This window comes from Triturus cristatus, chromosome 12, assembly GCF_964204655.1.
Source record: "Triturus cristatus chromosome 12, aTriCri1.1, whole genome shotgun sequence".
In the NCBI taxonomy this organism is placed as follows: Eukaryota; Metazoa; Chordata; class Amphibia; order Caudata; family Salamandridae; genus Triturus; species Triturus cristatus.
Genome location: NC_140595.1, coordinates 37,725,341 through 37,749,150, shown reverse-complemented (window position 1 = coordinate 37,749,150; position 23,810 = coordinate 37,725,341). Strand labels below are relative to the sequence as shown.

At 44.5% G+C, this 23,810-nt stretch overlaps 1 protein-coding gene across 5 annotated transcripts in view; it reads left to right on the top strand.

Moving 5' to 3' along the window:
* Window positions 1-5,375: 5,375 nt before the first annotated feature.
* Window positions 5,376-23,810, top strand: part of LOC146772341 (beta-1,4-galactosyltransferase 1-like) — a 298,282-nt gene continuing 279,847 nt past the window's right edge. For 2 of the 5 annotated variants that reach the window (XM_085637909.1, XM_085637910.1), the window contains exon 1: window positions 5,414-5,727. In XM_085637909.1, the coding sequence (XP_085494035.1) occupies window positions 5,674-5,727 (54 nt within the window). In that variant the 5' untranslated portion in view covers window positions 5,414-5,673. Of the gene's footprint in view, window positions 5,728-23,810 lie in introns of all 5 variants that reach the window. The other 3 variants (XM_085637908.1, XM_085637912.1, XM_085637911.1) reach the window with 3 other exon arrangements.

The window sequence follows — 23,810 nt, the reverse complement described above, 5'->3', positions numbered from 1 at the left end:
TTGTGAGTGCTTAGAGACCACGGTCTCTTCAGGTTGTTGTTGGCTTTTGGTCGTTTCTGTGTTGTTTTTGAAACATGTACAACCTATCAATCATCAATCGGGTGCATTGTTTCAGTTGAAAGAGACCTGTAGGCTAACCATTTTCTATTGTGTTTTTTTTTAAAGTGTTAATGTTTTATAGATATGGTTGCAAATTTTTTTTGCAAAAGTATTTACTAAACATGGAGCTTGAAGGGTGTAAACAGATTCTTCTTAAAGTGAAGTGTTCCTTTCTTATTTTATTGTATTCCTCGTGCTCTTTCGAGCGTCCCTGGGATATTTCGGTTACTTTCAGTAGTCCAAAATCTCAAGGGAAGCATGACCTGCTGGTGAGGCTGCCACGAGCTTTGCAATTCCTAAAGGGTTAACTCTGCCACGGGCCCCAGCGGGAATCCCGAGCCACTACTAATGAAGCACCAAGCTGAATTCTCTCTGTAGTCAAGGCTACATTTCTCCTTGCGACCGCTCTGTTGGGCTGCGAATATCTGGAATGTAAATGGTATTTAAGTTGGAATTTAGAATTGCTGTTCTTATGAAGTATTTACAATAAATTGCCTTTCTCAATAAACAGGGCAGAACACTTTTTATGGAGTTTCTTTAACTTATTATTAATCACATAGGCGATACCAACACATTTACCAATGCTTGTTTTAAATAGTGTACACCAGGCGGGCAACTGCAGCCAAATTTCGGGGGGGGGGGGGCTAAGTCTCCCAGCCATAGGCAGAATGGCTGTAAGAAGGGGTGAAAACACAACAAAAGCCTCATTAACGAGTAAATGGTCTTTTAAAGACCCGCGAAGTACTCGGGTGCGGCTGCAATTAGACGGACGCCAGCCCGCGAGGCTGTCTCAGCCGGGCTGACACACATGAGGGGGGGGTGTGGGGGGGGGGCTGAAGCGCCCGGTGAGCCCAATGGGTGTTGCGCGCCTGGCGTACACCCTGTTCTCACATATCTGAAGGTCTTGCGAGACTCGAGACTGAGCAGTGTTTTCCTGTTGCACGCTGCGCAGTTCACCCCCTAAATGAGTATATTTTGTGTTTCCTGTTTCGCATCTACAGTTCATACTTTGTCTTCAGATCTCGGTGCATGAGTTTAGAGTGTAGGTGCAGGCAGACGGGATCAGACAAGGACGAAAAATAGGCCCGGGCACGAAAATAAAAGTGTTCACCATTAGTGAATTTGAAAGCGAAAAACTAGCCCATTTTGCAAATGTGGGCCGTTTGGAACTTATAAAGACACTTTGTATAAGTGTCTTGTAAGTTAATAACAAAGACTGCAGGGATTTGAGCTTGCTGCTGGCAATGCTTGTTTTCCAGTCGACCATAAAACAGGCCCACAAACAGCCAAAACAAACGCCTGAGCACTGACCTATTAGACCAGTCCATTGGGCACTGCTGGCTTTCCCTGTAGGCAGGGCCACTGCAATTATGCGATTTTGCGGCTGCAGCGTTTTTCACATAATTGTACATGTGCCGCTGTTGCCACATAATGCATCCTCTGCTCCATAATGTTTAGAATTTAACAAAACAAAAATTCGAGCTCAAATGGTTCAAAAGTTACTAAAAACACAGTGTTGTGTTGTCGTGCAGTGGAAGGCCATTTGCAAAGGTTGACTGGTCACCTTTCTGTTGCCTACGGCTATATTTGGGTGTTAAACTGGTATAAATGAGGTGCAACTAATGCCAAAACAGTGTTAACGAATGTAAAAATTACAAACTAATGAAGTAATACTGTCGCAAAAGGGCTGCATTATGCTTCATGATTTACTCAACCCTGCTGCGTAATTTCAGTGACCCTGCTTATATGCCAGTCTGAGCCTGTAGGTAAAAGCCACGTGAAAGCTCGGGCTCAAAGGCTCAAGAAGACCTCGAGCTGACACTGAGCCAGGAAGCTATCTCAAGCCCGGCTCGAGCTTTCAGTGGCCCATCCACTTCTATCCAATCCTTTCAGCACCTCGCATGGAGACTGAAGACCTACATAAACGCTACTACCACTGCTTGAAGACCTATATAAACCCTACCACTTCCTGAAGCGCTATATAAATACTACCACTGCCTTAAGCCCTGTATAAACGCTCCCACTGCCTGGAGCGCTGTATAAACTCTACCACTGCCTGGAGCGCTGTATAAACTCTACCACTGCCTGAAGCGCTGTATAAACGCTACTACCACTGCCTGAAGCACTATATAAAGTCTACTACCACTGCTTGAAGCAATATATACACTCTACTACCACTGCCTGAAGTGCTATATAAACGCTACTACCACTGCTTAAAGACCTATATAAATGCTACCACTTCCATGAAGTGCTATATACATCCTACTTCCACTGCCTGAAGCACTGTATAAACTCTACTACCACTGCCTGCAGCGCTGTATAAACACTACTAGCAGGGCACAAGTCCTAAAACAAGCATTTGCAATGCAATAGGTCTTGCATTTCCGAGATTTTAAGCTATTAGCATTGTAAATGACAATGCCTTTCATGTAGGTTTTAAAAACAAAAACATAAATAAAAGGCATTGTCATTTACAATGTCAATAGCTTAAACTCTAAATGCGAGACCTATTGCATTGCAAATGCTAGTTTTATTTTAGTGTCAATAGAAGGAATCCACCCCCAAAGTAATGATCTCTGCACTGTTACGTATTCCCTCATCAATGGACTCACTCACTCATCCAACCACTGAATCATCCTGATATTCACTCACCCACCCACATGAGCAAACTCACCAACGAAGAAACCTGTGTACAATAATCAGATCCATTTGCTGCAGTAACGCTGGTTTAAAATGTAGGCACTTCCCCCGAAAAGACTGGATTGTAGGAAGGGGAAAACTCAATTGTAAGCATTACTTTTAAAAGTAGCAACAGGGAACACATTATTTGAAAATATTTCCTAGAAACTACGCTCTGCACTATAACATTTATTGGTGCTTCCGACTTGCAGTCGAAGGGTCCGAGAGGCGCAGTTATGAAAGCAGCCTCGTCACATTGCATAACATGATGCACAGGGCTGGGGCCGCTCCCTGGGGTGCATGCACCCTGCGTATGACAGCTCAATAATGGAAAACAGGGTACTCAATAATAGAAAGGAGATGAAAAACAGTGCAGTATGGTTACACTATTGATTGCCTGCTCCCCTATACACAAACTCAATCAATTGCAGCACCAGAGACATCCCCATGGCATGGTAGCAATGTCAATTTAAAAATATTTAGTTCCCGCTTACTTGGTGTATTCACGGAGACCCTTGACGAACCACTCTCCTTTCAGCATCCTGTACACGTCAGCATGAAAACTCTGGTACAAGCTCTGTTGCTAGTTGTACTAGTAAACCCGTAAGTCAGAGACGTAGCGGAGGGACTAAAATGTAGCAAAAGTGTTGCCAGGTCCTGCAAGAAAAACAAGGACAACACCCTCTAAAAAGAAATACAAAACAAACGCTATCTAACATTGAAGACTTTCTAAACGAAATGAAATAAACAAGCATTGGCCGCGCGGCCATAAAAGTAACGGCCGCTCGGCCATGAAAGCGAAAGTAATCGCGATCAAAGCGAAAGTGATCGCGAGGACGGGACGCGCTGTGTGTTAAGCACGCGAGTGGTGCGCGCGCAGCAGTTATGTTATGTTATGTTATAAATACTTATAGAGCGCTCGTACACCAAACGGTTTCATGGCGCTAGTGGTGCTTGGCGGCTGCGCGCGGGCACGCTCGCGTGAACGCAAGCGTTAGGCCAACGAGGTCTGGCAGCCCTTTGGAAACCCGTATACTAAATGTCGAGCAACAGCGCATGTGTTGTTCTAGGCTCGACCTAAAAAGAAGTGGAGGGGCTAACCTAGTTAATCAGTAAGCAAGTGGCATCACAGCGCGTGATATTACAGCGCATCACAAGAAGTGACATCAGATCTTAAGCCCTCACATACATGTTTAGCAGGTGTATCATGAGTACATTTGAGCACATACTAGCAAACTCTCCTGATTTAGACAGAAGATTCACACTTTTGTAAGCTTCACATAAAACAATGTTGCCTTTTGTCAGCGTTAAGCTTCCTCTACCCATAGTGCTTTAAAAGAGAAAATAGTGATATTTAAATTATTACAACGCCTTCTCAGGGGTAGCAAGCACTATATAAATGCTATTTATTTTGTGCCAGACTGGGAAAGACCAACGCATCTGACGTTCTTACAGTGCCTGCAGGTCTCATAAACAGGGACTGAACAAAGTGAAAAGCTGCCTCTCAAGTATGTGTGAAGTGCTAACAAGGTGTGAGCCTTTGTTTCTCCTCTGCTGCATTGGCTTCTAGGTGTGAGGCTCCTGCCTGTTGCCAGCCAGGAGACTCAACAAAAGGAGGCCTGATGACCCCTCAGATTCTGCCTTTAAGAGCCAGCAGGAGTTAGAAATAAGAGAGCCCCTCTCCCGCCTGCACGTTGTTGCGATCGAAGGCAGATAACGCGCAGGCGCTGCTGAGAGTGTCCCGGTGTTTGGGATTGGGAATTACACCGGGACGAATTCAGCATCTTTGTCAGTGGGGCCACACTTCATGGTAGGGGGGACGGCGTCCACCCGCGTGTACCCCCGACTGTGCCCTGGCTACTAGCTGCCTGAAGCGCTATATAAACGCTACCACTGCCTGAAGCGCTATATAAACGCTACTACCACTGCCTAAAGCGCTATATAAACGCTGCCACTGCCTGAAGCGCTATATAAACGCTACTACCACTGCCTGAAGCGCCGTATAAGCTCTACTACCACTTACCTGCTTGAAGTTCTGTATAAACCTTATTACCTGCTTGAAGTGCTATATAAACGCTACCACTGCCTGAAGCGCAGTGTAAACGCTACTACCACTGCCTGAAGCGCTATATAAACGCTAGTTCCTTCCTGAAGCGCTATATAAACGCTACCACTGCCTGAAGCACTATATAAACGCTACTATTACTACCTGAAGCCCTGTATAAACGCTACTTCCACTGCCTGAAGCGCCGTATAAGCTCTGCTACTACCACTACTGCCTGTCTCTCTGCTATGAGCTGCTTTCAGGAGATGGCAGAAATCGTCTCCAATCAGCGACAGGGTTTCCTGACATCTGGTCGCGCCTGCGGTTTCTTCCGCCGACTCCACTCGTGTGGGTTTTTACTTTTTTATTTTGGACTTTCAGCTTTCCAGGGACATTACGCAGAAAATCCACGAGAAACACGTGAGTTTGAGGGACAGAAAAAACTGTAGCTTACGCCTGTTTGACACTTTACATATTACCGTATGTCATTGCACGCGTGACACCACTCCTGCAACACACCACACCCATATCTGTGATCTGCAAGGGGCGGGGCGCCTGCAGGTGGAAGTTACGGTGAGAGCGCTGCCCCGCAGATCAGTGTCCTCAGTCCATCGAGGTGAGCAGGTGTGTCGACGGGAGTGGCTGCCAACCCCCGGGCTGCCAGGAGCGCCCACACCTTGGGAGCCGGGCATGCCTGCCCGGGGCACGTGCAGGCGCCTTCTCCGGAGACGGCGCGCCTAGAGGCCCGGCTGCAGACCCAAAGATGGTCTTGGCGCGGAGACACCTCATCTTTCTCGTCGGCCTCTTTATTCTGTTCGGCTTCGCCCTGAGTTTCCAGTGGATCTCTTTAAATGCTGACTCTGTGCGCGGAATCAGCAACTTTGGCATTTTCCGGCAGCATGTCGGTGAGTTGGGGGTCCGTACTAAGGGAAAATGCAAACCGTTAAGAGGCAAAGGGTGGGAATCATTTACAGACCGTCGCTGAAAACGAACGTGAAGGTTGCACGCTGTTGTGAAATGGAAAGTAAATGTGCGTCCACAGGTAGATGAGCCATATAGGAAGATTAACAAGGTTGTTTTTGTGTCTCTGCTTCGTTCGTGCGAACGGAGTATTCCGCGAGGTTAATCAAAATGGGTCTATACTTTTATAGTGGTCTTCAAACTTTTCAGTGCTGCACCCCCCCCCCCCCCCCCCCATCTCACGTAAAAAAAAAAATACAAGGTTATCAGTTGCCCGCCCTAGAATTGCAAACATTTCTATAAAAAGTGGCCTCTCGGAACATGGTCAGCAATTCTAACATTGAAGTTATGTTCAATTTAAGAACGCCGTTATACACAGGATTACCAATCAGCTAGCGGCAGCCTACACTCTCTTCAATTTGACACCTAAGAAAAATACATTATTGATGGAGCACTACAGAGTGGCTGACTGACACAGGGAGGTAATAAAATACTCCTCTTGGCCAGAGCCTGGCACCCACCCTGAGACCATGCCAAGCCCCCTCCCAGGGGGCCCAGCCGTCAGTTTGACGACCCTCTGCCATACCATCGCAACATGTTGGTACCTTTCAGGTGCCCCTTGTCCATGAGAACGTTGGCCCACCTTGCCAGATATTCAGGAATTCCTCTATCTTACCTGTAAGCATAACTTATATAAATGGTAAACTTATACATTATTTTGAAAACGTGGCATGGATCACTTCAAGGGATGTCTCAAGGTATTTTGAACCCATTGATCGGGCATTTTTGATGACTTCTGCCTTTTCCTTTTTGGCACTTGTGTAGCTACGCCCTTCATCAAAGGTGCACGACTGGCGCCCTGTGCTGCTGGCACCCGAGGCTGTGTCCAGCTTCGCCCATGCCTTGAAACAACTCTGTCAACTTAACGCACTCTTTTGTTGGCGCAGTCCTAGCAGGCTACTTAGATCTTCCCTCCATAAAAAGGCAATAATTCCCAGATTTTGGAAGGCCAGATGGGGCAGACTTTCAATCTCGGTGGCTTCTGCCAAATTGTGGAACATTCCCAAGCCCCCCCCCCCTCCCCAACTCTCGGTGCTTGCCTCCTTTTCTGTTTAAAAAAAAAAAAACTTCTGAAAACGTGGCTCTTTTCCTCCCAGACCCCCTAGTTACCCTCTGCATTACTATGGACTGCCATGTACTGCCTCCCACAGTGCTTTGACACCTTCAGGTATAGTGCGCTCTACAAAATCTGCTAACATAACATATCATGGTGGCTTTGTTGATCAAAAGTGAATATCCCTAGGTGTCATGAATGTTTAGTAGGCTGGAACACGGCAAAAACTTGTACAAGTACAGTGGCATCCAGTGAGTTTACGAACATCCCTTGTCAGGGCCGGCTTTAACACTGGTGGCGTCTGTGCGACAATGTTTGTTGACCCCCCCCCAATGAACACCTCCGCCATGGTTCCCTCACTACCACCATTTGACAAAGGCCCTCAAGTCTCTATAACCACTGTCTCTTAGATTCATTTAGTTTTATAGCGCCACTCATACTAGTTTAAGGTGTCAAAACACTTTACATCACACACACATTGCACAGAGACAAACATACGTGTGTAAATCGGTGTATAGGAAATGTTACATAAGACAGAGGCCTACAAGGTATAGGAATCGCATGTAATCCATACTGGTAGGCAGTATAGTTTAAGAATCATTGTAAAAGCACAAATTCAGAATTTAAAATGTAACACCATTGTTAGGGGTTTCTTTAATAATAAAAATTGGTTTCTACCCAAATTAACCCTTTTTGGAATATTAGGATAACGAAAGACTTGGCAAATAAACATATAGCTCCAATATAGTCCTTGCAGTTTGCGTGCAGCTCTTTGATGACAGTTACTTAATAGCTCATTGTTCTAGATTAGGATTTTAAATCATAAACTGCAAGTAACAAAAGGATCTCTGACAAAAGCAGTAACCCACTGACTTATTCATATTATATTCCCTTTGTGATCTGCATGGTACACGTTCTTTGCAGAAGGCATATTAACCCTCTGCGCTGCCTTACCATAAGTCAAAACTTCCTCTAGACAAAACTCAAGCTCTCTCCAGGAAGAACATTAATCACTGGAGTTATCTTGACACTTTTATTGATAACTGAAAATCGCTGGAGACCAGGAATGCGGTATCAGGTGCTTTTAAAACCATAAACTTGGCACCCCCACCCAAAGTCCGCACCTGGTGCAGTGGCACCAATCACACTGCCCTAGAGCCGTCTCTGCCCCTTGTTACCTCCGATTCTATTTACCATCTGAACAACAGATGCGGTATTACTCTTACAGCAGACTAGGGGAGTCAACATAAGACCAAGAGGGCCGGATCCATGCCAGATTACACAGACTAGCCTCTCGGCTAGGCTTACCCTACAGACTTACCACATACATACAGAAAAATATTGCGGGCAAATTAAATTTACTCCGTGGTCCTGAAAATCCACAATGGATTCGGAGCAACTGGAACTGCATTGCACACCCTATCCTCTTGTCACCTTTAGATAGGGCAGCCTTTTTCTGATATACGTGGGATCTTGTAATTGGGTCTTAACTTGTCAATATCGATGAGGGGCCGTTTGAAATAAACCAGAGTTTATTTTAAGAAACATGGAACTGCAGTTGAAACCAGTTGCTGAAAGTAATTTTTTAGTGTCTAATCATTTTTTCTTGACAATGAAAGAGCACAAATCAGGTTAGGGTTAGTACATAATTCAATTTAATAAATATAACAAGTAAAAAACGAAAAGAACTGCTCATATAAAAAACGATCCTGCCGAACTAACGCCGGCTCACTGCATGCCACGATTCCTCCGGTGCACAATTCATTCGTCTCTCAACTAGTATCCATTCACTGGGTTCCGAACCGCATTTTCCTACATCGCCCGATTGAATACACGGACCTCGCCACACCCGTGATGCTGTGTCTGTTTGGTTATTAGTCATCCACAGTGCTATACCGTACACTGCCTTAAAATTGTATGTAACCAGTCCTGATGATGGCCTAGATTTCTACAGGCCGAAACGCCGTCGACTCCAACGGCGTTACTTTTGGCGCCCTCTTGCTATGGACATCCAATTCATTGTTCTTCATATTCTTTCACCATTGATTGTTTGGATGTCCTAATTTTTGCAAAACTTATTGTATCATTTTATCCTTTGTTGCGCCCTATATCACCGCTGTATATACCACTTCACGTGCCACTTGCGCCGTCACAACTTTCACGAGCACTTGTGCACAGTATTCTATCGGTTACATTTCCAATAATGTAATGCAGTGCATTCTGTCCATGTGTTTTGCACATATGATGTCGAATATGTCCAACATGCTTTAAGTAATTCGAATACAAAAAATGTTCTACTTATTTTTGTCTCCCTGTGTCTCTCCCCACGTTGATTTACTCCTTAACAGACACTATTTGTGCTTACTATATTTGTTCCTTAAAATGAAACCCACATTGAGACATTGTCGTTTGATATATAAAAAAACGGCAGCTAATAAAAATGTACAATCTCAAGTTAGCAAATTTATAAATGCCAATAAATATAAGTGCAAACTGGAGAAGGACAGAAGAGAAAAAAGAGAATGAGGAAAATAGAGGAGAACCATCCTATAAACAATTTGGTTATGATTAATGTCTCAGCCACTCACTAGACTCACATTTGCAGATAAATGAATTAAATGTGGTCAATTTGGTGTTTTTTGGTTTGACCCCTGCACACTGCCCAGGTTGGCCCACACCAAGAGACACCAGAAACGAATAAAACATGAAAAGCTAGGGGGCAGTTAACTCATTTTGCCCCCAATCCTATTAATGGGACATTCCAGTGAATGATGTCATAATTAGTCTAAAAATTCTTCATCAAACAAGGGGTATTCTGGAATGCCTATTGTTGGGGATTGTCAGAGAAGAAGGATTGAGTAAGGAGAGTATAGGAAATCGGATTGAGAACCTAAAGGAACAAGCATTTGCAATTGGTTAATTTTCTTTTTTTGCGTACATATGTAATAGAAAGGATTAGCTTAAAATAAATAAATATTTAAAAAATGAAAGCAAAGATTGTCCCCAAAGCTCCGGCACCGAAGAGCACTTACTTTTTTAGATTGTGTGGACATGTGATCAGGCAAAATGCCATCAGTCACACTGCAAGAGACCCCGTGGCCACTATGGGCTGCCTCTACTATGCCTCATGCGGTATAAAGTGGTGGGTGAAAGCAACATTTAAATGTTCATATTAAAGGCCAGTGAGCGAAGTAGGCTGACTTGGAGCCCCATTAAAAATGTCTGTGTGTATTTTTAAATTTATGGATTTTTCAAATAATATATATTGTCTCTAGGTTAGACGTAAAAAAAAAACCTACCACAACATTGAGGACAGCTGCAGCTGAGGTGTCAAAAAAACACAAATCATAAAAATGAGTGTCTGTCCCTCACACTTCCTTATTGGCCAGACTGCTAAGCGGTGTGCACCAGAACAGCACACCTTGGTGACCTCACACACGACATAGAAACACTCCCCACATAGACTCAAAGCAAAGACAACACACTTCCAACCAACATCAATGCGGTGTAAGATGTCTGCGCTCCACATAGGAGTAGCAACTGCCGTGGCCGGACTGGGAACCCAAAGCAGCCCTAGCAATGTTCTCGGACCAGCCCGTGCCTGGAGCCTGGAGGCTTGAAATGCTTGCATGCTGCTTTTGTTACTGGGGCTGCAGCACTGATGCAAACCCGCCCCCACCGCTGTAAAACCAGCTCCCCCGTTCCAGCCTCCCGGGGAAACAATGCACGGTACGGCCAGCCCGGCCCAGGTAACTGCTATATAAATGCTCTAATATAATAGGAATCTTCTTGTCTTTACATTAGATGGCCCCTTTAAATCCACCAATGTTCAGTTGATTGTTGTTGTTTATCACGTATCCACAGGTCTTCCATGACAAGCAAAACTGTTATAATCTAGAATCAGCATCACTGTGTATGCTAGGGAGAAGATATCTATCTCTCAATGATGTTCACAACCACAGGTTGAGAAGTGTGGCTCAATGATTAGAGTGGCAGATCCTGATGCAGAGGTCTAGCCTGGGACCAGGGTTCAATTCCCCGCCTCGGCGGGTCTTGGGCTAAAAAATTCCACGGACCTGATAATTCTCGCCTCGGTGCCTATTCCAATCATGGAGTCCAACTCTGGGCAATAGCTTGCTTAATCTCCACAAGACCCCACAAAGCTAAGGATGCCTGGCCTCCACCTTGGGGGTGCCCAGGAGTGGACGCCTCACAGGGAAAGCCAGGATGGGTTCCACAGCGGTATTCGTACAAGCGCCTTGAGACCCTTGCGGGTGAGTTAGTGCGCTATACAAGTATCAAATTTACATTTATTTATTTTTTTACAGGCACTTTGCAAACCTGTATCTGTGTAATGTTGAGAAGAAACACTAGGAGTAATATAGCACGAGGTAGAGTGCTACTATCAAAGCTGAAGGAGGTAACACATTAAAGATAATGTTGTGTAGAAAAGATTACGTTTCATTACAAAGTAACTTAACCTTCCAGAAAATGTGCAAAAAGGACTTGGAAATCGACCATTTTATATTTCAAATAACATTTGAATAGGCCTGGGTGGTGAACTCCATCCGGTTTGTGGAGTTTGCAGCGTTTTTTGCGCTCCACAGAGCTTGAGGAGTTGCGAAAAACTCTGCGGAGCGGAGTTTTTTCCGCGATCACCAACGTTAAGCTGGCGATCGCGATTGAGGAAAAATCCAATGCTAGACTGCTTCACAGGGAGATTTCTCAACGCGGGTGGTCGCGGATGGTCGCTACTGCTCGTGTTGAGAAACCTTCCGTTCACGTTTCGGATGCTGTCGCTCGAGTAGAACTTCTACTTGAGTGGCAGAAAGAAGCAGCGCCCTCTTGCGCTGCATGTGATGTCTTTTGTGCTGGTTTTACAATGTGGAGCAAATACCCGGCACAAAAAATCAGTGCGGACGGTGCAAGATAATGCGCTCTGCTGCTTGCAGAACTCCTCGTAGCTTGGCAGAGTTTTTTTGTCACTTCGCGGAACTCTGTCCAGGCCTACATTTGAACTGTTCAAAATGGGTGCACATTGGTGAAGGGTGGCTGGAGAACATCTCTTTTGAGGTCTGCGTACTAAATTTCTTCTGTATTCTCTGACAATGTGACTATTCCTATGCTGATTGTACATTTTTTATTTATGATCAAATAAAAAAAATCATTCATTATTAAACTTTATTCGATTTAATAACAAAATCATAAAAGCACATTAAAATACATTATTTTATCAAAAGGGATGATCAAAACAGTAATAAAAGAATATTTGTACATTAAAAACAAGACGTCATTTTATCTAATGATATCAATTAATGTCCCTAATGCAGAAAAAAGGGGGTCATTTAAAGGTTTGGTGGCAACAATACCTCAGAAGAAATTATGTTCCTCCCTGTTCCACCTATCCCTCAGTTTTCCTGCTTGGTTTAGAGATGGAGAGAACAGATTTGTTTGCAGAAGTTGGGTGGAGTCAGCTCTGTTGTAACCTCGTTACGGTGGGCCAGCCACTGCAGACCCGTTGCCAAAACAGCATTGATAGGCTTGTCATTGGCTTCATCACAACAGCAACCAGAAGGGATTCACTCTGACCTTTGAATGGAGGCGAGGATAGATGTGGGCTGTGTTAGTGTGGGGGCTGTGTTAATAACCAGAACTGGTGAGTTTCAATGGTATTTAGTTTTCATTAGGCCAAGTGTTTGAGAAATTTCAACACTCTGTCCATCATTTTATTTTTTGATGTTTCTATATGTGCCCTAAGTGGGAAGGGTATGCCCAGACGTGGTTCCCTTACTCGCTGCGTCACTGGATTCAAGCTAGCCTGGCTGATGAGGGGTGTTAACCTGAAACTGGTCTCAGGGTGCTTGTTTTCATACAGGGAGGACCTGGTTTGGCAGCTCAGGCTAGACTGTTCCCACGTGGAACAGGGTCAAGACTGCTTTGCATATGGCTGGGTCCAAACTGGGGCGATGTGGCGAGCAAAATAATGATAGATTAAACCCAGATTGGTGGCTGGGGGTGAGTGTTGAAAAGTTTCAAGACCCGGTCCATCATTTCATTTTGTGAAGCCATTTAGTTTTTGTGACCCAGCTAGTTTTTGTGGCCCAGCTATGTCCCTTTTCAGCACCCAGGAAGCATTACTCTATCACAAAAAAAGTCCAGGACTGGAAACAGTTCCCTCTGTGACCTCTAGTAACTATGCACATTAACAGTGTGGCAGGATGCTTTGGGAGCACCCAATTAGGGCTGCCTTAAATAGAAATTCCTCAGATTTCTACCCCTTAATAACTGTACACCCATTTGTCAAATCTCCCCAACACTTTCGAGAACTATTCCTCATTGTTAATTAGTGGATGATGTAAAGTTTCAGGGCATTTGGTCAAGGGGGTGCAAGGAAAAAAGGGTGGTCCCATAACAGATTTTGATCCCAATGCATTTTACATAGAATTTTTGTATTAAATACAGCGCCAATAAGGATTTGAATGACATTTCACAGTAGTGTACAGTATATTGTGTAGATGATCCTTTTCACATAGCCACTAAATAGGTTTTGTGGTTGTTAAGATATAAGGGAAAACAACTTGGTGATATCTGTTGCAGTAGTACTGCAGTACTACCGTGGTACATAGCGATTAAATCACAAAATATAGGATTAGCTACTGGCAGATAGTGCACAGTAGAAATGCAGCCATGTTGGATCAGCAAGAGAGCTTTGGCTGTGTGTTGTCTAATAATATAGAGAAGGAGAGGTTTTAAATAAACTGTAAGTGAGCTTCAGAAAGCCCATGCAAGGTAGTAGTGGAAGGGATTTGCCATTTCATATATGTGTGTGTATATATATTTTTTACTTTCTAAGAAGTACCGTGGTACCATAAAAACCATTCTAAGAAATGGAGTAACATTTTTATGTTAAAATTATTTTATTGTTGTATTAAAGATATGTCAATATATAGCTTCTGACTCAGCGTCAACATTCCGCCATGTCAGTCTAAGTGCAACATTTTTATGTAGCAAAAAACAAAACTAATACAAAGGGAGACTAGTACCTCCCCAACTCCCACCTCCAACCTCTCCCACCCCCCCACCCCCCTTGGGTGCCTGCTCATACTAGGGTTCTAACCGTATAAGTATCTGCCTCGTCTGCCTATGCGTGAGAAGTGTCTGTTGGGTGGGAGGCTCGTTAGTCTTAGTAATCCGGGGTATCAAGGGCATGTGAGTTCGGTGAATTCCTGCGAGAGAAAAGTGAGGAATGATTATTTACATAGACTGTAGATGGGCTCTTAAAAGAGCCAGTAGTTGTTGGTGAAAAACTTTTACTTAGATATGTTTGGAAATCTATTTTTTTGATGTTACATAAGGATACATTATGACCATGGGTGGTTACATAGATACCATCTCCATGATATGGTACATAATGATGACATTCATTAGGTGATTGGTGTTAGAAATGGGGTTTCTGGCTGGCTAGGGTATGCACCTAAGCCAGGCAGAATCCACCACTCCAGTCAGGGCAAGGGAGTTACACACCCAAGATAACCCCTTCTCACCCTCTTGGTAACTTCGCAGAGCAGTCAGGCTTATCCCAGAGGAAATGTGTAAAGCCTTTGTGCAACACACAAACACACTCCGGTGACACACTAGGCACACCACAAAAAGAGACTCCACACAAGGTTATATTAAAAATATCCCTTTTATTGTTCATAAACATATTAGTCCACAATCACATGAATCACTGTGCCACTAGGCACTAGTCATGACTTCACCCAGAATCACATAAATCACTTGGCCACTTGGGCCATTGTCATAACATCAGCGGTGCACTATAGTAACCATTTGTCGAGTGCACACCTCATAAATCCACCAACGGTGTGAATTTTCTGAAAAGGCCATGAAATGCAGCCAGGAGTTATAAAACACCATCAGAAAGCATAGAGTGCTGCACTCCTATTATACGTTATATGGTAACCCCTATCCACAGCGTGGACCACAGAAGCATCCGTTTCTCTATTACAGGGAATGCGGTAATTTCCGGGGATTCTTCCAACTCCAGGAATCTGGGGCCTCCATCGAGGTCTCACCTCGTCCTTATGGCTGAGGTCCAGTGCCTGAACCAGGTATGCACCCCTGTGAGGAGCGGTAAGGGGAGGGGAGTCACAGTAATCCGCAGGAGACACCGCTTGGTCTTTTCCACATGTGAGGAGACCAAACTGCAGCTGGGGAAAAAGGGGCTGAGCGGGACCTCCGTTGAGGGTTCCTTTCCCCGCTCGGCTAACTGACCTGGGCTTCCCAGGGACAAGGGGCCAGCATCATCAGGAGGTTTTCCTGGGCTCTTCTTTCCAGCTCCCGTATCCCACGAGGCTCTGTCCGGTTGTGGGCGGGGCTTGAAGTAGGTGGTGCTGGGGTGGAGGCTGATTCCCTCTTCAGCTGCCGCCGCGGCTGACAATGATCTGCGGCCATCCTTCCACATGCTGGGGCTCTCACTTGCTCTCTTCAGGCTCTGGTGTGGTCTACGGGTGACAAGGTCAGCACTCACCACGCACTCCCGACCTGGGATCCGGGCAGCCCTACCCGCCGGCTCCCCAGGGGATCTGCCACCTGCTGATCCCAGTGCTACATGCAGTGCTCACCATGCACTTCTGAGCACCATGAAAATGAAGCGCTCCACATGCTTCACCTGGGGCTCGGGCAAACAAACCACAGCACAATTCAAGTCCAGGTTTTCGGCCAAGAGCCCACAGGAACAAAACACTTGAGTCTGCCTGGAACAGAGGCACAACAGCACTCCTGGGTGAGCACCCGGGACACGCTAGCAGGGGGCAGCCAGGCAGGCCAGCACAAGGGTCCTAGATTAAAGTGGTAGTCCTTATTTCAGCCCAATAGGTAGCAGGCCAGCTCTCTAGAGCAGTCGGGTCCAATGGCGGTTCCTCCTGGCAGTCCTCTGGCCAGGTGAAGTGCACGCAGTGTCTTTTCATCTTTCATGGAGACACAGCCCCTGTATTTATAGTGCCAAAGTCTTTGTTCTGGGGGCACTTCAGACACATTGTAGAAGTGCACAACACTCACCATTCACATTGTAAGCCCTGGCCCCAGACACACCACAGCGTATTGTAGAAGGCAGGCACAGCCCTATTCAGGTGCAGGTGCAACTCCTCCCGCCACTCCAAAAGCAGACCACGCCTAATCAGGTGCAAGGGAAACACCTCCCTCCACTTCAAATTCAGCCAAGGTCTACTCTGCCTAGCACGAAGTCACTCAGGAAAGGCCGGGCACACCTCAACTCCCCTTCTAAAAGTGGATTTCTAAAATAGTAATGATAAATCTGCTTTCATCAATATGCAGGATTTATCACTACTATTCCAAACATACCAAACTTAATCACGCTACCCCTCTTTTTTTTTTTTTTGTTGAAATTTTTATTGAGTTTTTACATCCCCATTTTCCCCAAGGCACATTAGGGAGCACACACATTATTCCATATGGTTATGGTACAAAAAAAACCTGCAAACAAAAGCATGGAACAGATTGCTATAACTCTAATATAATATACATTCCATGAGTAACCTGAATTGAGCCCCAAAAATTCTATTTTTAAGAAATCCATTCCTGAATGGGCAACCAAATTGTATAACCCAACCTTCTCTTCCTTCGCCCTTTAGTTCTATAAATTGAAAGTTCAAAATTATACATAGCTAATAATCTTGCTCTCCATTTCAAAAAAGTAGGAGGATCAGGGCTTATCCACTCATTAGTAATACATGCACGAACCACTCCCATCATAATCAACAAAAGTGCACTTAATGAATCGTTTCTTGCATTAGCCATTAAGTCCGAGCCTACCCCAATAATAACTAAATCGCCCGTAATCTGTATAGAGGTTCCGAATATAATATTTAAAAATTCCTCCAGCTCTAGAAAGAATCTCCCCAATCTCGGGCAGGAGAAAAACATATGAAGTGAATCAGCAGCAAACAGCCCACATCGATTACATTTAACCCCTGATGTTGCTCCCCACAGAGATATCTTCCTAGGGGAATAATATAGATCATACATAGCCATATAGTGCTGACTGCGTAATCTTCCTGTCATCAATCCTTTCGATGCGCATGACGGAGCGGTTCCGTAATGCGCGTCGGTCGCGCTGTGCGTATGACGGAACCGCTCCGTCACGGCCCCGCCCGCTCAATAGAACCTTTAGCACGGCGCGGTAATCCGCGCCTCGCTGAAGGGGTTAATACACTATTGGCGAGCTCGAACGATTTACTTATATTAAGTTCCTCCACCCCAAGTTTGAGTTCCCATTTCTTTTGACATTCCTCCAAATCATCAGGGAGGACTTCAACCAGCTGTTGATAGTACTGTCCTATCGATATTCTGCTCTTCATTTTCTCTATTATCGCACTTTTCACAAATTGTTTGCCTATATTTGCACCAAGTTTATCCATATAGCCCTGAATTTGTAAATATTTAAAGAAATCCTGCTTATCTAGCCCAAACGTTTGTCTAAGGTCTGAGAATGCTACTAGATCCCCCTGATCAAACAAATCCCCTAGACAACAAATTACTTTTAGGCCCCATTTAAATGCTACATGATCCAGAAAAATTACAGGTAGTAACCCAGAGGCTTTAAAGGGAGTATATGTGTTTAGTTTAGGGATGTGGTATTACCGTTTAATTTGTTGCCAAACTTAATAGGCTGCCTTCAAGAGCTTAAACCTTGTTTTTTTTATAGTAGCTTGGTTCTACAATAGTTACTAAACAGCTATTAGCATCACTTCCTAACCCGAATTCATAAATTGATGGTCTATGACTAAGAGGTATCAAGGTTTTGCTCCCCACAACCAGCGGCCCCAAAATCTGCATCGTGGCAGCCCAATAATACATTATAAAGTGTGGGATACCCCAACCCCCCGATTTCTTGGAAGGATCATTTTCTTATAAGCCCTTCTTGTTCTTCGATATCCCCACAAAAATCTTTGAACACATCCCCTCCAATTGTATAAAACCTGAATTAGGGAATTCTATAGGAATTGTTCTAAATAGATACAAGAATTTGGGGAGAACCAACATTTTTAAAACATTGCATCTACCATGGAGAGAGAGGTGCAAATGATCCAGGCGTTCCAAAGTTGCATTTACCTTCCCAATAACTGAGAAAATATTCAGGGCAGGAATACTATCCACGATAGGAGTGATTATTATTCCCAGATATGTTGCCTCGGGTGTTACTACTACATCTGCCGGGGGGTCCTTACCGGAATAAAGTACCTTCGTTTTTTCAATATTAAGTTTATACCCTGAAAATTCACCAAACTGTGCCGCTAGTACTTTTATTGCCGGAAGAGCTGTTACAATGTCACTAGAGACTATAATAATATCATCGGCATAGGCAAGTGCTCCATACTCTACGCCACTAAATGTAATAGCTTTGATATCCTTGTGGCAATTACATTTTTCCAAAAATAAATCAATGTATAAAGAAAATAAAAGAGGGGAGCACGGGCACCCCTGCCATGTGCCCCTTTTTATATTAAATACCTCAGATTTTAGCCCTGATATTCGTATAGTGGCCACTGGATTTATATATAGCATCTTGATTGCCTGAATGAACTCTGCACAGAAGCCCTTCCAGCGCAGAACCTCCCACATATATTGCCAGGAGACCCTGTCGAACGCCTTTTCGGCGTCCAACAGGATTACCCCTAGCATTGAATCTGGTGCCTGGGCCCAATCCAGAAGGGCAATAACCCTTCTGACATGGTCGGCGGTATCCCGCCCAGGGATAAACCCATGCTGGACGGCAGAAACAAGAGGAGTAATAACGGCCGCTAATTGCAGAGCTAACATTTTAGAAAAAGTCTTACTGTCCGAGTTTATCAGCGATATCGGCCTGTAAGATGATGGGGATAGCGCGGGCTTACCCTTTTTAAAAAAAACAATAATCATAGTTTCTCACCATGATTCTGGTGCTATACCACGTTGGGCATCACAAAATAAAATAATGAGTTCTGGTATTAGCACCTGATGAAAGGTTCTATAAAATTCCAACGGGGTCAACTGCTTTGCCCTTAGCTAATGATAGTATTGCTGCCTCCACCTCCTCCCAAGTTGCCTCTGCTGCCAATAACACATTTTGATCATTTGATACTTTATTGGTTGCAATATCGTTACCAAATCCCTTCATTTGCCCTCCTACATTGGTTATTACACCCTCTGTATAGAGGGTAGTATAAAATTTACAAAAGACATTCAAGACTTCATCTGGTGTGTCCTGTATCCTACCATAATGATCCTGTATCCTGAATATTCGATTCTGAATTTCCCTTTGCTGCAGTCTCTTAGCTAATATTCTACCCGCATCTTCCCCTGATTCATAAACCTGAGCTCTGTATGTGGCCAGCTTCGCTGCAGTCTTTGTTATAAAATGTTGATGAACTTTCATTTTCAAAATAGCAATAGCCTTTAAAGTTTCGTGAGCATTTTGCTGGTGTGTCAGTTCTTCCATAAACCGAATTTCCAAGAGCCTAAGCTGTTTCATCCCCTCCTTAATTTCCGTAAGTAATTTACGTTGTTTAGTTATCGAATAACTCAATGTTACTCCCCGCACGCCAGCTTTGAATGTGTCCCTTACTATGGGATCCGAAGCTGTACCACGATTAATCTTAAAAAATTCTGGGATCCAGTCACACATAAGTTTACAATATTCGGGGTCTAACAAGAGATTGCGCTCGAAGGTCCATACTTTTGATTGCGCCTTTGTTCTTACATCAAGTTCCAGTGCCAACGGATTGTGGTTTGAAATTTTCCTCGGCATAATCTCTATCTTAGCATTTGCCACCAAATTTGCAGAAATAAAAAAAAATCTAATCGAACATGTTTCTTGTGAGGGGCAGAGTAAAAAGTACTGCCGGGGGCATTTCTCTTCTGGGCAAACCATACATCAACCAGGCCGAACTCTTTAAGCCCTTAATTGCTCTAAATACTTTAGTCTTTTTTCCCATGTATGGACTATCTCCCATAATATCAAAGTCCCCCTCCAAATGAAGATTAAAATCCCCACAGAAGAACAAGGGCACTGGCCAAGCCGCCAATTCGATACTTAAATGATGTAACACCTCTGGATCATCCAAATTGGATCCGTAAATTGAGCAAATTGTACATAGAAAGCCATTAACAACCAATTCAACAATTATCCAGCGCCCCAGAGCATCCTCTTTTACCCGCCTACAAACTCCTAACCCATACTTCATAAAAATTGCTACCCCTCTAGTATTAGAGCTTTGTTTAGTACATCCTAAAATTTACATGCCTAGATCGTTAAGCAATTTTTGATTATTCTACGCTATATGTGTTTCTTGTACACATAACAGATCATATCGCTGCATCCGCAGCATCTGAGCCATCACCCCCCTTTTCCTTTTGTCATTTAGACCACATATGTTCCATGAACAAATAGACAATCAATCCATATTCTTTATCAAGTTGGATCAGCAAAATCGATCGAGCACTCTAGACTGCCCTCCACTCCCTCCAAACAGAATCAAGTACAATATAGTCTGCATCAAATTCATAAGTATTATAACCATTCTACTTGCCAACCGCCACCACCACCGCCCCTCCGTGCCTTCCCCCCTCCCTTCCCCTGTACCCCCCAACCACTGTCCCCCCCACCCGCTCCCACCCAAATAAGGCATAAGGACTGAGTCCTCAATGATGGATAGTGGATTGAAGCCGCACCCCCCAAAACCTCCCCCCATAGCCCTCGCAAAACCAAACAATTTAAGACATTTTAAGACAGATATCATACTAAGAGAGATCCTATATTAAACTTAAATATCATCACATAGCCTTCAAAAATTCCTCTGCTAAATTTTCTGACGCAAAAAACTGAGTCTTCTCCTTATAGATTATTTTCAGCTTCGCAGGATTCAACAGGAAGGCCTGTGCCCCTTTGGCCTGAAAAGATGGAATCAATTGGCGTAACTTCCATCTCTCTTGAACAGTAGCCTGACAGAAATCTGGACGGACAAAAAAAACACAGCCTTTACCGGTCCTCTTCCTGTCTGGCCTGGCCAAGTCATACAGTGCCTCTCATAAACAAATAATTGTTCAGACAAATGAGTATTGCCCTAGGTTTTTCATTAGGCCCACCTGCCCTACCTCTTTGAAAAAAAGGAAATCTGTGTGCTCTTAGGATCTCTGTCTCCAGGTTCCACTGTTTAAGATCAGGAAATGCTTCAGAGAATACCTCAATAACAAATTGCCTAACATCCTTCCCCTCCCGTCCCTCTGGAATACCCAAAACACGTAAGTTATTCCTTCTGGAGTGGTTCTCTAAATCAGTTAGCTTCCAGTTAGTATCATCTCTTAAATTTTGCAAAGATATTATCGACGCCTTCTGCTGTACTATTTGATCCTCCATAGCTGATATTCTCTCCTCCGCTTCCCCAATCCTGGTTGCTATTTCGGAGAATGTCTTCGCAACTCGTCTCACCGTGTTCTGTAGTTTGCGAACCGCAGCCTGGGTCCGCATACCTTCCGCTTTAGTTTCTTCTCTATGTGCCATTATCACTTGATAAATTGTGCTAAGAGTAATTTCACTTTGGGCTGCTTTGACTGTATTCACCGCCGCCATAGAACTATTGACCGTATCGCTATTGGTCACCATCTGAGGGGAAAATTAACAGTCCCACACTAAGGGTTCGGTATGGGCCGACTTTTCATTCGCAAACGGGGTATCGGAGTTTTGAATTTTCCGAGCGGTCCCCTGATTAGTAGATACATCAAAGCTTATTTCCTCCTCATCGCCCTGAGAACTATTATCATCAACCCAGTCCCCTGCAATGCTTTCATTCTCGGAGGAGTTAGAAGGATCAGACATTGAATAGAACTTCCCTCCTGAATCTCCAGACTCCGGATCATTCATTATCTCCTCATCTCGATTCTCCCCCTCAGACTGGTGAATGTCACTGCTCTGTAATTCTGCCACTCTAACCTTCCCTTTGGCTCCTAATTTGGCATCGCGATCTTCCCCCGCCTCATTCCTGCTCTTTCTAGTCAAGCTGCCTGACACATCCACAGTTAGCAACGTTGTTTCACTCTCAGGGGAGATAAGTGACTGATCTTCCACAGATAAAGATACAGCTGCAGATACTTTGTTGCCCCCAGACTTTATTTTCTCCTGGTCATCAAGCTTGTTTTCCTCAAGTTTGCCTTTCCCGGCTAATTTTTTTAAGATAGCAGGCACCATTCGTTGTTTCTGCACCATACCTCCTTTCTGCACATCGCTGTCCATAAGCAAGGAGGAAACAGTCTCCACCCGCTCCACCGGTCCGCTATCCGCCACCATTCTCGAAACGACCTGTCCGTTCTCTCTCTCCATACGGGAAGGAGGTGTCGATATTGCCGGCATAGTAGTTGCTGCGGTAGCCACCCGGGTCTTAGCACCCTTTCCACTCCCCTTAGGAGCCATTATACTCGCTACCCTCTGCCCTGTTACTTCGGAGCCCCTCCGCCACCGGAACCGCAGCTGTAGCAGAGCGAGAAGGGCGAGATGCCTCGGGCTGCCTCTCGAACGCACGCTGGCTCTGACAGCTCCTCCGCACGCCGAGGATCGAAAAAGATGCCGCCACAGCATTACCCAGTCAGGACAAGGGGAGACAGTGTTCCATGCAGGTGAGGAGAGTCACGGAGAGGTTTTCATCGGGGGCGCATTTCCCAAGCCACTCACACAGCTGTCGATGCGGCCGCCATCTTGCCCTCGGATCAGTAATTACTACTGAAGCACATATCTAGGAATCCCGATGCAAACCTATGAGAGGGCAGCCTCACAGGAGTGAGAAACCAAATAGGCTGTTTGTCACTACCAGGACATGCCACACAGTTAAGACACATGTCCTACCTTCTACCTACACAACACCCTGTCCATAGAGCTGGCAGGGCCTACCTTAGGGGTGACTTATATGTAGTAAAAGGAGAGTCGCAGACGTGGCAACCACTTTACATGCCACGTCACTGCAGCAGTAAACTGCACGCCCAGGTCCTGCAGCAGCAGAGACTTGAGACAGGTTTGAAAGGCTACTTCAGTGGGTGGCGCAAGCAACGGTGCAATCCCACCAGTAGCATTTAATGTACAGGCCCTGGGTATATGGGATACCACTGTACAAGGGACTGAGAGGTAAATTAAATATGACAAACCGGTGTAGACCAATCTTACCAAGTTTAACAGAGAGAGCTCATGCACTCTAGCACGGATCAGCAGTGTAAAGTGCCCAGAGTCATTAAACCACCAACAGGTCAGAAAAAATACAGGAGTAGGGCAAAAAGTTCTGGGATGACCCTGCAAAAAGGGCCAAGCTCAACAATTGGCCAATGACGGCCTTCACAAAGGTTAAAGGCAGTCATCTTGTTCTAAGGTGCAGTTTGGCTGTGTCCTGCGCTCCGCCTTCAGATCTAGGTATGGATTAGGTTTATTTGTCCCACACCTAGTACCACTTCAGTAAGGCAGTAATAGGTAGGGAATTTTTTTCCAGTTTCTATATACTTTTAAAAAAAATGTACAGAGTACCGCGGTGCTGCCTCTGGACTACCACAGTACACTAAAAAATGTAACGTTTCATTATAATACACATTATTTTACTAATATTGTGTACTAAAGTGTATTTTCTATTTTTAACATATTTAAATATGCACAAAAAAGTCTACAGAATAGCAGTGATACCTACAAATTACTGCACTACTTTAAAAAAGTGCAGTTCTCCCCAGACTGCTATAAAAACATATAGAAAATTATAAATAAAATAACATTCTCTACCTAATGCCACTTAAATAAAGTGGTGATGGGTAGTGAACATCCATATATCCTAATACTTACCTATATCTAAGACCCTTAACCAGAACGCAGCGAAACATAAACCTTAG